Source organism: Suncus etruscus, chromosome 12 (genome assembly GCF_024139225.1).
Source record: "Suncus etruscus isolate mSunEtr1 chromosome 12, mSunEtr1.pri.cur, whole genome shotgun sequence".
NCBI classification, from domain to species: domain Eukaryota; kingdom Metazoa; phylum Chordata; class Mammalia; order Eulipotyphla; family Soricidae; genus Suncus; species Suncus etruscus.
In genome coordinates, this window is record NC_064859.1 from 30615644 (window position 1) to 30630878 (window position 15235).

The 15235-nt window shown below is 37.8% G+C and overlaps 1 protein-coding gene across 1 annotated transcript in view; it reads right to left on the minus strand.

Annotated features, from left to right (window-relative positions):
* The window catches only part of AFTPH (aftiphilin), a 76769-nt gene that overhangs the window by 49467 nt on the left and 12067 nt on the right, over nucleotides 1-15235 (minus strand). Inside the window, 10 exon segments of the mRNA XM_049784728.1 lie at nucleotides 763-789; nucleotides 791-1948; nucleotides 1951-2040; nucleotides 2042-2170; nucleotides 2172-2324; nucleotides 2326-2451; nucleotides 2453-2491; nucleotides 2493-2524; nucleotides 2527-2569; nucleotides 2571-2722. Coding sequence (XP_049640685.1) covers nucleotides 763-789; nucleotides 791-1948; nucleotides 1951-2040; nucleotides 2042-2170; nucleotides 2172-2324; nucleotides 2326-2451; nucleotides 2453-2491; nucleotides 2493-2524; nucleotides 2527-2569; nucleotides 2571-2690 — 1917 coding nt within the window. The 5' untranslated portion in view covers nucleotides 2691-2722.

Below are 15235 nucleotides of genomic sequence, written 5' to 3' on the forward strand. Positions count from 1 at the left end.
CCACTGAGAGTGAATCTAGAGCATTGCAGAGTACAGCCACTCAAAACAAAACAAAGCAAAAAGTAACTGTAAAAGCAAAAAACTGAAATCACAGGGCTAGTTAGGAAAATAATGATTTTTATAGAAGTTGCTTTTACCTTTATAAAAGATCACATTGGATAATTTCCGCATTTATTAAAAGAAAATATAAACATTTTTGCTAAGAAGTACTATAAGACTGGCTATAAATTTATTAGTTTAAAAAATATAACTAATCTATAAATCAAACATGTATATAAAGTGATTCCTTTAAGACAGGGGTCTCAAACTCGTGGCCCAAGGGCCGTTTTGCGGCCCTACCGTACAACATTTTTGTGGCCCGTGGCCGGCCTGTCAAATATCGCAGTATTCGTGATTATTCGCTTACCGAATAATCGCAATAAAAATCGCCATTTTAGTAAGAAAAAAATCGCATTAAAACATTTGCATACCCACAGCAGTTCCGTTTGAGGTATGCAAATGTGTAATGCTAATTTTTTTTGCTCTACTAATGCGATTTTTTTTAGTGCGCAGTATTTAGGTAAAGCGAAAATTCCATTATGCGGGCCCACTTGCCTCAACCCGACTTTGCCCTACTGCGGGCCCCCAGGTAAAATTGAGTTTGAGACCCCCCTGCTTTAAGAGAAAAGGACCAGTCAAATTATATTATTTGAAAAGCTGATTTTAGAAGTTCTAAATAACAAAGAAACACATTATTCAAAACAGAGAAAGTTGGGTAAATACCTGAACTGAAGTGGCTGATTCCTGTAAAATGGCCACCAGCAACTGTCCATTTGGAAGTTGCCAGAGGTACACTGTGAATTTCAGAGGTTTCTGGAGAATCAATCCTTTCATCTGTCCTATGTGACTGCCAGGCTTCCTTACGATGATGAGATTCAGTAGCCTGCTGGTCTCCAAAAGCAGCCCAAGAGCAATTATCTCTCTGTCCATCCTCAAAAGCATTCCAATCTACAACTTGGCTTGGACCAGCTGAACTGAAGTCCGCAAAATCATCAGAGTCTTGAAAAGCACTACAGTCATCATGAATATTTGGCACAGAATCAAAATCTCCGAACTCACCTTCTTGAATAATTTTCGGTTTTGAAACAGGTTCAGTGTCTGTTCCAGTAGACTTTCTCGCCAATTTATATCCCTTTGATAAGTTTTCAGAAGTTTGATTTAGGTCTGAGTCAGTAAAGGCAATTCCCTCGCGGCAAGAAACAGCATTTGTATCCCCAAATTCTCCAAAGTCATCACCTGATTCATGAGAATGTGGAAAGTGCTCTGAGGACCCTTCAAAATTAACATCACATGTCGAATCTTGAGTACCAGTAACAAAAGATGGACTTGTGCCACTGGCTGTACCAAAGTCACCAAAATCATCCTCAGTGGTATCATTACAAGTGGCAAAGTTGTTACTATCACCAGTTTTTACACTTACAGAATTATCCAGAACATTTTCTTCTGTGTGATCACTGTTGGGGTTTTCGAAATTAGTAAACTTTCTACTTTCATCTTTGGACGAACTAACTTCATCAGCAGCATCAGACATTTTAACAGAATCTATGCACAGGTCAGAACATTTAGAAGTAAACAAATCAAGGTTTTCCTCAGTTTTGCACTGTTCACTCATATTGGCTTCTGAGTCAGCTGAATCTATTATACTCCAAATCTCTGATGAAACACTTGAATTTAAAAATTCATCCTGTTGAGATGTGGGAAGGCCTTGCCTTTCAGTACCAAAATCTCTGTCACTCACCATATTTATTTCCGAAGCACCAATTTGCTCCTCTTCATCAGTGTCTCCTTTACTGTCAAAGCTTCTACCCAAAGACACTTCTTTTATAGAACCAGTTCACTGACGCTGTAATCTATTTTTTTCTCTGAAATGGTTAGTGCGCATCTTTGTATTTAAAACTGCACATCTGTACCTTCTTCTATTTGTGTCCTACTCCTTTTGGAAAACGTGGCAAATATCTGCAAATTCTCAGCGGGACTAGGTACAACAATCTTATATTCAGCAACTACATGTGCTATGAGGCTTTTGTCCTTCTGAATCATCTCCAGTGTCCAGATCATCTTTTCCCTGAGGATTTACAGTTTCTAATGCTGATAACCCATTGTCCAGAATCTCCAGTCAAGGAGGTTTTTCCACCGTTGCAGCTTTCTAACAGGCTGCTGTGATGAACAGCATTTATTATCAGTTCTAATATCTCCAGGAGAGAAACTTCAGGTGTTCCAACATTCAGTCTCTGATCCACTACTTATTTTGTAATCTCCTGGACTTCCATGCCATCAATTGAAGATTCCTAAGGTACTAACTGAAATTATTTCTCTGCTGGTGGTAGAAAGTATAACATCAGACTCTTCTTTCACAGAAGAAAGTTCAGTAGTGATGCCCTTGTCATTACCATTTTTAATGGACTTCAAGCTTTGTAAGGCTATCTACATTTTCTGAAAAATCATGAATTGTGCATAAAATGGTTTGAAGGTACAAACTCCTCCTTGGACGAGAATAATCTGGTGTATCAAAATCAACAAACCCTACACCAAGAAGGGCTAACTTCGGAAAATCCACCAAATTCCCCAAATTCATCGTCATCGTCATCCTCAGCTCCATTGTCCAGTGGTGGTGGGGATGAAGAATACATTCGAATGATGTCTGGCTCCATTGTTTAGTTGCTTTCAGATAATTAATTTATATCTATAAAAAAGAAAAATAATTTTTGAAAGGACTACATAAAATAAGGTAAAATTCTCCAAAGTTGTGTAAAAACAATACTGTCATGTTTTTAAGCCAGTTTCTCTATGTAAAGATTACTTTATGTAACAGTTATGTAACAAACACAACATTTTCTTCTAGATATCACTTCACATTCTTCACTTTCTGGCTAATAAGAAGGACTGAAAACAACAATTACTGTTGAGGATGTGGAGAAAATGTATACTGGTACACTGGTATACTTGGTAGGAATGTAAACTGGTACAACCTTTATGCAAAAATGTATAGAGGGGTCTCTAAAAAAAAATGGAATACTGTATACTATAACAGTGATACTATTTCTAGACCTATCCAAAGAATATAAAACACTAATTTGGAAAGAATATTGAGCACCCAAGTTCATGGAGCAGTATTCAGAGTAGCCAAAAAAAAAAAAAAAAAAAGAACAAACACAAATGCCCCTTGACAGATGACTATAAAAAAAGTTGTGATATGTGTGTATCTATAGTTTGTGTGCATGTATATGTATATATATATATATGTATGTAGTTTACACTGTGAAATACTACTCAGCTATTATAAAAGATAAATTTGTGCCATCTGGGATAGAATGAATGGAACTGAGGTGTCTGTGCTGCTTGAAATAAGAAAATGAATAACAAACAGATGGTTTTACTCCTATGTGAAATATAAATAACTAAAGCAAATTAAATGGCAAAAACCAACAAAAATCACTCACACTTCATAAAACCTAATGATTATGGGAAAAAAAGGGGATGGGCTAGAGGAGTGAAGGGATCTTTTTGATGGTAAGAAGGTTCTGGACCTCTGATGTAGAAGTGGTGAGTCCTGAACAAAAACAAAGGTACTAAGTTATGCTTCCAAATCCTATTATATTGTAAATTAATTAAAATCGATCGTAAAAAAGGAAAGAAGAAAAGTCTCTTCTAGTATGTTTCCAATGCTTTTGAATCAAGGAGTTCCAGGAAATTTTAAATACACTTTAAAAAGTATACCCTCAAAATCTCTCTGGGGAGCACTTTCAGTCTTTAAGGTCTCTTTCAAGGTCAATGATACTCAGGTTTGCCTTAGAAACCTGTGTAAGAGTGCCCTTTATTAACAAAAGTGTAAACCAATGTCTAAGGAGGGAGAGGGGGATAAAACATTTGCTCCAGAGGCAGGCAGAGGGGAGGATGAGAGGGAACCTGGGGAAACTGGTGGTGGGGAAAATGTGCACTGGTGAAGGGTGGTGGACATTGTATGACTGAAACTCAATTATGACTCAGTAATCACAGTATTTAAATAAAGCAATCAAAGAAAAATTTGTGTAAGGCGCCCAGAGCAGCAGTACAGTGAGTAGGGAATTTACCTTGCATTGTGATTAACCTGGTTTTGACCTACTCCCCCACATGGTCCCCTAAGCACTGTAGGAGTAATTCCTGAGTGCAGAAATAGGTATAGCCCCTGAGTATCATGGGTATGGCCTCCATACAAACAAACAAAAAAACTCAAAGAATATATATGGAGAGTCCACAGACAGTATGTATGGAGACAGTACAGTGGTAGGTAGACCACTTGCCTTGCATGCAGCTGACTTGAATTCAATCCCTGGTACCCCATATGGCCTTCTGAGCACCAAGAGAGTTCCCTGAGTGCAGAGTAAGCACCAAGCATCACCAGGAGTTGCACAAAGCAAGCAAAACACACACACACACACACACACACACACACACACACAAATCTGTATGGTGGAACTCAAAACAAAAAACCCATTTATTTTGAATTGACATATGCAAACTTATATTTACTACAGTGCTTAGTACAATAGTCAAGTTATGAAAACAACCTAAATGTTCAACTATGGATTATTGGATAAAGAAGTTGTGGTTTACATAATGGACTACTATGCAGTTATAAGAAAGGACAACATCCTATAACTTACCACTACATAGATGGAACTGAAGGGTATCATGCAGTCAGTACAGTGCACCTTCATGGTTTAGAGCCATGAATATCAGTCCTAAACTTATGAGTTCTGGTTTTTTTTTTGTTTGTTTTGTTTTTGGGTCATCACCCTGGCAGTGCTCAGGGGTTACTCCTAGCTCTATGCTCAGAAATCGCTCCTTGGCAGGCTTGGGAGACCACATGGGATGCCGAGATTTGAACCACTGTGCTGCATGCAAGGCAAACTCCCTACCTCCATGCTATCTCTCCCAGCCCCAAGAGTTCTGGTTTTAAAAGTCCATTACAAAGGGATCTGGACACTCCAAAACAGCAATCAGTAGCAGAATCTTAAATCTATTAACCAGGCTGATTTGACATATAATGAATATAGGTGATACTCTATAAATAAAAAGTATAAATCTCCACCTTTATTTATTTGGGTTTTGGGGCCATATTCACTGGTGCTCAGGGTGTACTCCTGGTTTTCTCCTTATTCAAGGAACACTCCTGGCAATACTCATGGTATTATATGTGGTGCTGGGGATCAAACTCAGTCATGTGCAAGGGGAGCACCCTATTCTGTACTATTGCTCCAGCCCCAAATCTCTAACTTTAAATCAAATGCTAAGACTTCATTTAAAGTCATATAGCTATGTGGTAACAATCACATAGTTATATGATAGTAATGCGTTGTGAAGGAAGTGGTCTTTTCAACCAATACAATCAGATCAACTGGATACCCACAGAGGAAGAAATATACTATTTTCACCATCAACAAAAATCAACTGTAGACAGATAGCAAATCTAAATTTGAAAGATGAAACAATCAAGTTTCAAGAAGATTATTTAATGATCCCATAGAAAGCAAAATGTTTTAACAAGACAATGAATTACTATAAAATAATTGGTAAAATGGACTAAAGTGAAAAAGTCTTGTTCATCAAAAGATACTCTAATGAGGGTGAAAAGGCCAGTCATTGTCTGGAGGAAGGTAAATGTCCTGCATGTAACCAGTCAAGTAATTCAGGATCCTTAAAATGTAAATAATTCCTAAAAATCAATGTAAGACAACCCAATTAAAACATTCCAAACAGGGGCTGGAGCGATAGTACAGCAGGTATGGTTGTTTACCTTGCACATAGCTGACTAAGGTTTGCTCCCTGGCATCCCCTAAACAGGCCAGGAGTAATTCTTAAATGCAGAACCAGAAATAACCCCTGAGCATCACTAGATATGGCCCCAAAACAAAACAAAAAACCAGCAGTAACAACAAAATAAACCCCAAATACTTTAAAAAATATTTCAGAGAGAATGGCTAGAAAAGGCAGACTGGAAGTGACATGAAGACAGTGGTGGAGGGTCTTTGGCATGTTTGTGTTGGTAAAAAGTGCAGAAATGTTGTATATAAACGTTAAAATTACATCAACAATTAAAATAAATATACATAAATATATTTAAAATTATTTCACAAAAGAAACATCTAAATAACCAGTAAATATGAAAAGTCATCAGGGAAATGAACATTAAAACCACAATGAGATACCACTTCACATCACCAGAACAACTAAAATTAAAACAATTTAAACTGTAACCATTAATGGCCAAAATGTGGAGCAACTGGGATCCTCATACTTAAAAAGATTAAAGTGTGAATTTTATAGCCATTTAGAGAATTGCTTGGCAGTATCCACAAAAATCATACCAACTTCATATAGACCTCAAAGTGGGAATATAGAAGAGAAAAAGTGCTCATGACAAATTTATTTCTGACTAAACAATACCTAAAAATGTGCATTATCAGAAAAATGGTTAAGCAAATGAACCATACATACAATGCAATACATGGCAATGAAATGAATCCTTAGTAGATACAACACTACGGATAACGTATCACAGATATGACAGGTCAAAGGAGATAAACAACAAATGTTGTATGATCTGATTCTTATGAAATTCAAAATAGAAAATCCATTAATGATACATATTACTGAAAATAGTGGTTGCTTATAAGATGAGTGTTGTCAAATGGGGGCATTAAAAACACTGCTGACCCCAGGGCCCAAAAACACACTGCAGAAAAGGCATCTGAACTCATATTCATTGCAGCATTATTCACAATAGTCAGAATATGAAAACAACCCAAAGGCCTGAGAACAGATGAATAGATAAACTATGGTACATGTGCATCATGGAAAACTACACAGCTGTCAGGAAAAACAAAGTAATGAAATTTGATATAATTCCTTCCTTTTTTCATGCTCCTTCCTTCCCTCCCTCCATTTCCTTCCCTTCCTTGCCCTCTCTTCCTTTCTCACTTCCCTCTCATCTTCCTTTCCTTCCCTTCTCCTTTTAAAAAAAAACACATACAACAACAACAAAAACAAGAAATTTGCTTATACATGGATAGACATGGAGAATATCATGCTGTAGAGTCAGAGGGATAGGGACAGACATAGAATGCTTACTACTCATTTGCAGGACATAAAAAACATAGTAGGAGAATAATATCCAAAGACAAAAGAAATGGGGATGGTAGTGCAGTTAGGACAGAGAAAGGACCACTATGACAATGACAATTGGAGATTAGCACTCTGGACAAGAACTGGGTGCTCAAAGGAGGTAAGCTAATATGCATACCCTTTCAGTAAAAGGAGGGAGAAAGGAAAGGGGGAATGAGAAGAGAGAAGGAGGGAGGAAAAGAAAAAAAAAAAAAACAGTATCTTCCAGAGAGAGAAGAAATAGAGGCAGGCTGCTATTTGGGAGTGGAGGCTGGGAGGGAAAATGGGGAAATTGATGGCAAGAAATGAACAGTGATGAAGGGATGTTATCACATTTTATGACTAAAATGCAACCATCAAAAATTTCTGAACTCTGCTTATCATGGTGACTCAATGAAAAATTTTTAGTTGCTATATATACTACTATTTTATTTTTTCCCCAGGGAAGAATAGAAGGGAGGCCTTTCAAGGAATGTTCAGGGTGTCCGGGGGCATTAATAGTTATTCCATGCCAACTGTTGAGAGAAGGGTTCACTGCTCGAGGCCTGTGGTACCAGGAACCACCAGTCACCTTGGCAGTGCTTGGGGGGACACCATGGCCACCCACAGCAGTATATGGGAGGGGGCACATGCAATGTCAGAGACTAAACTGGGGCCTCACATATGCCAAGCATGTGCCCTGACCCCTGTGCTACCTCCCAGGCCCAAATTATATTTTGTTCTAGGTGATAGTTATAGGACATAGGTTACTATGTACTAAGTTTACTACATGTATGTTATACATTAATTAAAAAAATGCTTCTCAGGGGCTGGAGAGATAGCATGGAGGTAGAGTGTTTGCCTTGCATGCAGAAGGATGGTGGTTAGAATCCTGGCATCCCATATGTTCCCACAAGCCTGCCAGAAGCGATTTCTGAGTGTAGAGCCAGGAGTAAACCCCTGAGGTTTTTGTGTGTGACCCAAAAACCAAAAACCAAAAAAAAAAAGCTTCTCAAACAACAAATGATTATGACTGTACCTTTAAAATTACAACTTTGCCAGAACAATATTTGTCTTACACACAATGAACCTGGGTTTGATTCCCAGCATCCAAGACTGTCCCCAAGTCCAAAAGCAGTAATTCCTGAGCAGAAAGCCAGGAATAATAACTCTTGAGCACTGTTAGGTGTGGCCCCAAAGCCAAATAAATTAAAAAATAAAACCAATTATTAAATTTATTTTTTCTTATATATAGCTTAATTAAATTGGGATTTAAAACAATATGTCTCAAGAGTTACTATGGCCAGGGGCATGGCTCGGTGGTAAATTGCGTGCCTTGCATACATACACAAGACCTACATTTCTACATTTGGTCCTCATTGCAAAATGAGTTAGGATGGCATAGGGGAAAGAGATTGAATTTGGAGTCAGAGATTCCAGTTTCAAATTTCAGTGCTCCCATTTCTCTATTAGTGAGTTTTTCCTTTCTGAGCTTCAGTTTCTGCTCTATAAAAAGAGGTCAGAAGCTCTAACTTAGAAAGTTGTTAAGACTACAGAAAATATTATCTGGCACACTCTTATCAACTATCATCAAATATTTTAACTCTTATCAAGTCTCTGGCTCTTGATAAAATTTCATTAATTGGTACAAACATTCCCAGACTTGGCATAGACTTTAAAGGTCTCTAAAAGATTAACTTAGCTAGCAAATTATGACTAGTCCATACTTAAAAAAAAAAAAAAACACCAAGAAGTTAACCTCATTGCTAATTTCTGGAATAAATTCTGTAGAAAATGTGAATGCTAAAGACCAAAGGACAGAGACCCCTGAAAAAATCCTGGGACCAGTTAGCATCTACAGAAATTGGAGGCTTTGAAGTAGAACAGGAAAATGTAACCCAGAACTTTTCTTTACCTTGAAATAAACTGGCTGCAGATTCTATGGTTACAGAATAACAGCAAGAATAAAGATATCTAAAAAGGTGTGCCTAACAGGGATGGAAAAGATTCCACACAGACCTCTAAGATTGGGACAAAGAGAGAAGGGGAATGCTTTCTGTTTGTTTGCTTAAAAAAGAAAGATTTCCAGGGGGCACTGAGTAATATTTTTCCCAAAAAGGGAGACTGTAAGCCAAATAAATTTGGTAGCCTCTGCTCAAAGAAATCATTAATCCTTGACCACCCATCTTGCCAATACTCAACTCAAAGTATTACATATCTCAAAAGGTTCGTGGACTCACACTGGTGGTGTTGGTGGGGTCTAACAGCAATCCTTTAAGTATTTTCAAAAACAAATATTGAGAAAAATGCTAAAAACTCACAGAGGGGGGGCCAGAGAGATAGCATGGAGGTAGGGCATTTGCCTTGAATGTGGAAGGACGGTGGTTTGAATCCGGCATCCCATATGGTCCCCCAAGCCTGCCAGGAGTGATTTCTGAGTGTGGAGTCGGGAGTAACCCCTGAGCGCTGCCGGGTGTGACTCAATCCAACCTCCAAAACAAAACAAAACAAAACAAAACAAAACAAAACAAAAACCCTCATCAGAGGGCAACTCCCATTCTTTATAGGGTATCAAACAATCAACATCAATGAATCCACCAACTTTCAAAGTCAGATAAACACACTAGATTTTACAATCCAGTTTGTTTGTTTGGTTTGGGGCCACACCCGGCAGTGCTCAGGGGTTACTAATGGCTCTGTGCTCAGAAATCACTCACAGCAGGCTTGGGGGACCATATGGGATGTCAGAGACTGAATTCAGTGGGTAGTGATAGTCATAAAGCTACCATTTTAAAGAAGTTGGCTTTCAAATATTCATGTGAAAGAACTACCCTTCCTTTTCTTGTATAATTTAGCCTACAGGAATATACAAGGCACTTTACTGGGGTTTGTATAGGTTTACGATTAAAATTAAAGATAAAAAAAATACTAAAAATTATTGTAGTTTTGGGGGACTGAGACTACAGCATTTAAAGCATTTGTCTTTCATCCTGCCAATGCTTGTTTCAAATTCCTGCCACTACAAATGGCCCCCTCAGCACAAGGCCAGGAATACCCGAGTACTGCAGAATGTGACCCAAGCTCCTTAGTCATGCAAAGGCATTATTGTATTTCTGACCCTTTATAGCAACTGACAATGGTAAGACTAGCTATTTCCCCACAAAGGTTGTTGTTTTTTTTTTGTGGTTTTTGGGTCACACCCGGCAGTGCTCAGGGGTTATTTCTGGCTCCAGGCTCAGAAATGGCTCCTGGCAGGCACGGGGGACCATATGGGACACCGGGATTCAAACCAATGACCTCCTGCATGAAAGGCAAACGCCTTACCTCCATGCTATCTCTCCGGCCCCGCCACAAAGATATTTTAACTGAAGCTGATTAAACAGTCTATTGATAACAAAGGCAATAAAATAGTAGTAGCAAAGAGAATAAAAGCATTACTTTTTGAGAAATCATTTTCTTCCTAGAAGTTTCTGCTCTTACCACATGGTTGCAGAAAGTTAGTCTAATTTTTCATTCTAAAATCATTAACACTTCATTATGTGTGTGTGTGTGTGTGTGTATTTTTTTTCAGTTTGTTTTTGAGCTAGACCCAGTAGTGCTCAGGGCTCCTGGCTCTGTACTCGGATAACTCATGGTAGAGTTGGGGAACCAAACATGGCACCAGGGATCAAACTCAAGCCAGCCAAATGCAAGGCAAGTGCCCTAACCACAGTATTATCTCTCTGGTCCTTCCTTGAAACTTTGTAAAGAAAACAATCTATAAAGTAGGAACTAATTTAATATCCCCTAAAATCTTCTTTATGTCCACAACATCATCTAGAGATAACAACTATGCCTTGTTTTCTTTCTCAATTGCTTGCTCAGAGGGTACTCTGAATCTCCACTATTACAAATGTTTGCTTTCTTGGCAATCTGAAAGGTTCAAGTCTCTTCGGCCCTGAAAGAAATCAGGGCAAAATAAAACTCCCTGTGCCCTTCTAGTTCTCCTCCTCCTCACCATCGTTCTTGAAACATGGGCCTGTATGTGCACTGACTATTTCCTAAACTCCCACTCACTCCTCAACCAAGCATTTATGGTTTCCATGCCACCACTCTACGGAAACTGCTCTTGCTGGAGTGACTTGAGTTTAAAGGATTGGGATGTTGTTCCAGAAAAGGCCTCAGGAAACATCGGAGTCAAGTCAAGGTAGTATGTGTGGATCTGAAAGAAGCTGTCTGAATCGTGACACATGAAGGGGAAAAATTCGACTGTGTTCTGCAACCTGCCTTAAGAACATATTTATGGGAATAGAACTTGAAAGAATAGTACTAAGGAAAAAAAACAGATAAACATTTTGTTGGTGTGTTTTTAGCAAGGCAACTTAACATGATAATTTGCTTTGATTTGAGGTATCATCTAGTGTGATGCTACTCTGATGCTATAGTACAACTAATTCACCTGCTTCTCTTCCCTGCTTCCATCAACATTTTTTAGTACATCTGTAAATTTTCCCACAGATTTGCATTCAGCAAATACAAACAGCTGACAAACTCTTAAAATCCTTGCTGTGAAGTGTTAAATTTGCATTCTGGGTAAGATCAAGTAGTTAAACCTCAAGAGCTTATGAAAAATTCTGGACATACAAATATTTATATCCTCCAAAAACTCATACTCCAAAACAAAAATAAACAAAAACCCAAAATGGGGGTTGTGGGCAAAGGAATGAAGGGCAGACTAAAGGTGACACAGGGACAGTGAGCGAGGGTTTGGGGCACTTTGGAGATAGTGAGGTACAGTAACTTGTAACAGTATCATAACAATACGATATATATTGTAATACCATACATATTATACAGTAAATATACCATAAAACTTTAACACTATATACTATGTTACCTAAGCTAAAATTAAAAAACATCAAAAACAGTTTCCAACCCCACAACTAAAACTACTTTGTAGAGTCTCAAAACTCAAGACAATACTAGCCTCTAACTAAACAAGAATACCTGGTAGTTCCTGCCAGCAGCTACTGTTATGTGACATTACTCTTATTTGAATAAATCTCTACTATGAGAACAACCTATCTTTTAGAAAAAAGGATCAGTAAACATTATAAAATTGCTGAGTTGAGTGACAGTTGAGCAGGTTAGGATGCTTACCTTGCATGCAGCTGATTTGGGTTCAATCCCCAGCACCCCACACAGGAATCACCCGAGCCCACCATGAATGCTTCCTAAGCGCAGATCCAGGGAATAAACCCTGAGCACAGTGGAATGTGGCTCCCAAAACAAAAGATTATACAATTGCAAACAAATGCATTTAGAATTATGAGCTAATTGGAAATGAAATAATGTCCTAGAGATTATGTAAAACTCACAAACTGCTTTTAAACTGGATCTTGTATACGATTTGTCTCACAAAGTCTTTGCATAGTGCTATTAGTGTATTTTACTTTGTTCTCTAACTATCCATCAGTTGAGAAAAGGATGATGTAGAGACTTGAGAAGCAAGAGATAGAAATCAGAAATGCATCAAGCTTTCAAAGAGAAACCCGAAGAAGACTGTGTTTTCTCTGGAACATGTATTTTTCTCTCTCCATTTCTTTCAATAAAATCTATTTTGCAGAGCTGGAATAATATGGTATAGTGGGTAGTATACTTCCCTTGCATGGGACAAACCTGGGCTCAATCCCTAAAACCACATATAGCCCCAAACTATGCAAGGAATGATCCCTGAGTGCAGAACCAGATCTGCCCCCAGAAATAAAATATTTTGCTTCACTAAAAAAAGAAAATCAGTTTTTTTCAGTTAATAAACAAAACTTTGAATGTTTAAAAAATCAAATAGAAACATTCCAATACAGTGCTCTTGAGTGTAAAGGTGTGAGATGTGTGTGTATGTATGTATGTATGTATGTATGTATGTATGTATGTATGTATATATGTATGTATGTATGTGTATATATATAAAAAGAGAGAGAGAGAGAGAGAGAGAGAGGGAGGGTTAATGCTATAAGTGGGTCTATCTATACTGATATCTTCTTAAAAACTATGGAAAGAATTGCCACAACAAACATTTCTGGATGATTGACCTTTTAATAGTGTTGTTGTCTGGTTTAAAATTTTACTTTCCCCTGGAAGGTAGAAAGGCTAAAGGTAAAAAGAAAAAACAAAACATCATTTGCATAAATAAAATTTATTTTAAAAAATTATCTGAGAGGCAGTCTACATGTAATGTAGAGATTTCTCCCTGTAATCCATAGAAAAAAAAGGCATTTTACATAATGGTTCATTAAATACATACGATAATTTTTTTCCAAATTGTCTTTATGCTTACTCTATACTCTAGATATTCTATATTTTATTTCAATTTTTCTTAAAAGCTGGTCATGATTTCTAATACATATTTTATAAAACTAAATTAAAAAAGAGACCAGAGCAATAGAACAGCAATAGGGTGTTTGCCTTGCAGGTGGCTGACCCAGGACAGACCAAGGTTTGTTCCCCTGGGTGTCCTATATGGTCCCTCAAGCCAGGAGCAATTTCTGAGCACATAGCCTGGAGTAATCCCTGAGTATCACTCGGTATGGCCCAAAAAACCAGCCAAACAAACAAACTAAATTAAAAAAATAAAAGTGATGTTATTATCATTCCCTCCCATCCCCCAAATAAATAAACTGACAAGGCCAAGGAGATAGTTCAGTCATGGCACACATGCCTGGTATGTCCAAATGCTCACATTCAATCCCTGGCAATGCATGTCTACCTCCCAGTACCACTGGGCTAGAGCAGCACCATACTGCAGGTCCCAAGTACTGCTAGAGAGGCACAACAAAAAATGACTAAAACCAATGACTAAAACCAACAATTTCTCCCCAAAAATAGTATTACCAAGAACTCAAGGCAATGACTCCTTCGATATAGATCGATGAAAAAGCCCCCATAATTAAAAGAACAAAGTAAACTGTGAAATTTGTTCCTACTTTTTTTAATCTTACAGTATTGCCACTTAGTATATTTTATAAATCGCCAACTTTTCTATAACCAGTTTTATATGAATAGTATCCCCTAATCTTGGGGATGCTGCTCAAAGCTTGGTTGGTATAAAAGCTTGGTTGTACAAAATTTTAGCACATAATTTATGTTGGTAATGTTAAGATGTTTACACAACAATATTATTTGCATGTACCATTTCTGTTCAATTTTAATCCAAGTCAAAATAACACAATCATTTTTCTTTCTCAGACCCACTTCTTCTATATGCATGCTAATTACTACTTCCAGCACATGAGGGAACAGAACTTCTTTTTTAAATAAAGTAGTTGTTTTATTATATTTTTTAACTTTATTTATTTATTGCTTGATTGATTGGTTGGTTGGTTTTTGGGCCACACCCAGTGGCGCTTGGGGGTTAGTTACTCCTGGTTCTGCACTCAGAAATCACCCCTGACAGGCTAGGGGCCCATATGGGATGCAGGGAATCGAACCAGGTCCCTCCTGGATCGGCTGCATATAAGGCAAATATGCCCTACTGCTGCGCTATCTCTCCAGCCCCACAGAACTTTTTCTTTTTCTTTTTCTTTTTGGTTTTTGGGTCACACCCAGAAGCACTCAGGTGTTACTCCTGGCTCAGAAATCGCTCCTGGTAGGCTCGGGGGACCATATGGGATGCTGGAATTCAAATCAATGACCTTCTGCATGAAAGGCAAATGCCTTACCTCCATGCTATCTCTCTGGCCCCAGAACTTTTTCTTAATAACAAAAAACTCTTCACTGACATGGTGTTTATCAAGATAAAATAAAATATATTATTTGAATGAGTGAAGTAATTTAATAATCAGTGATCTCTCATTGACATTTTTGCACAAAAATATTAAAAATACTCGATTTTTTTCAAATTCACCCTCCTCAATCTAGGAAGCAGGTCTTTTAAGGGTAAAATACTATAAAGATACTATTAAAGATACTACTGGTGGGAAGTATACACTGGTTTGCACATCTCAGGCAATTTAGTAGTACTACAAATATTATAATGCATGGTCTAAGAATGTATCCTATAGATACACCAATATAATTATGGAAGATATTTCTCTCT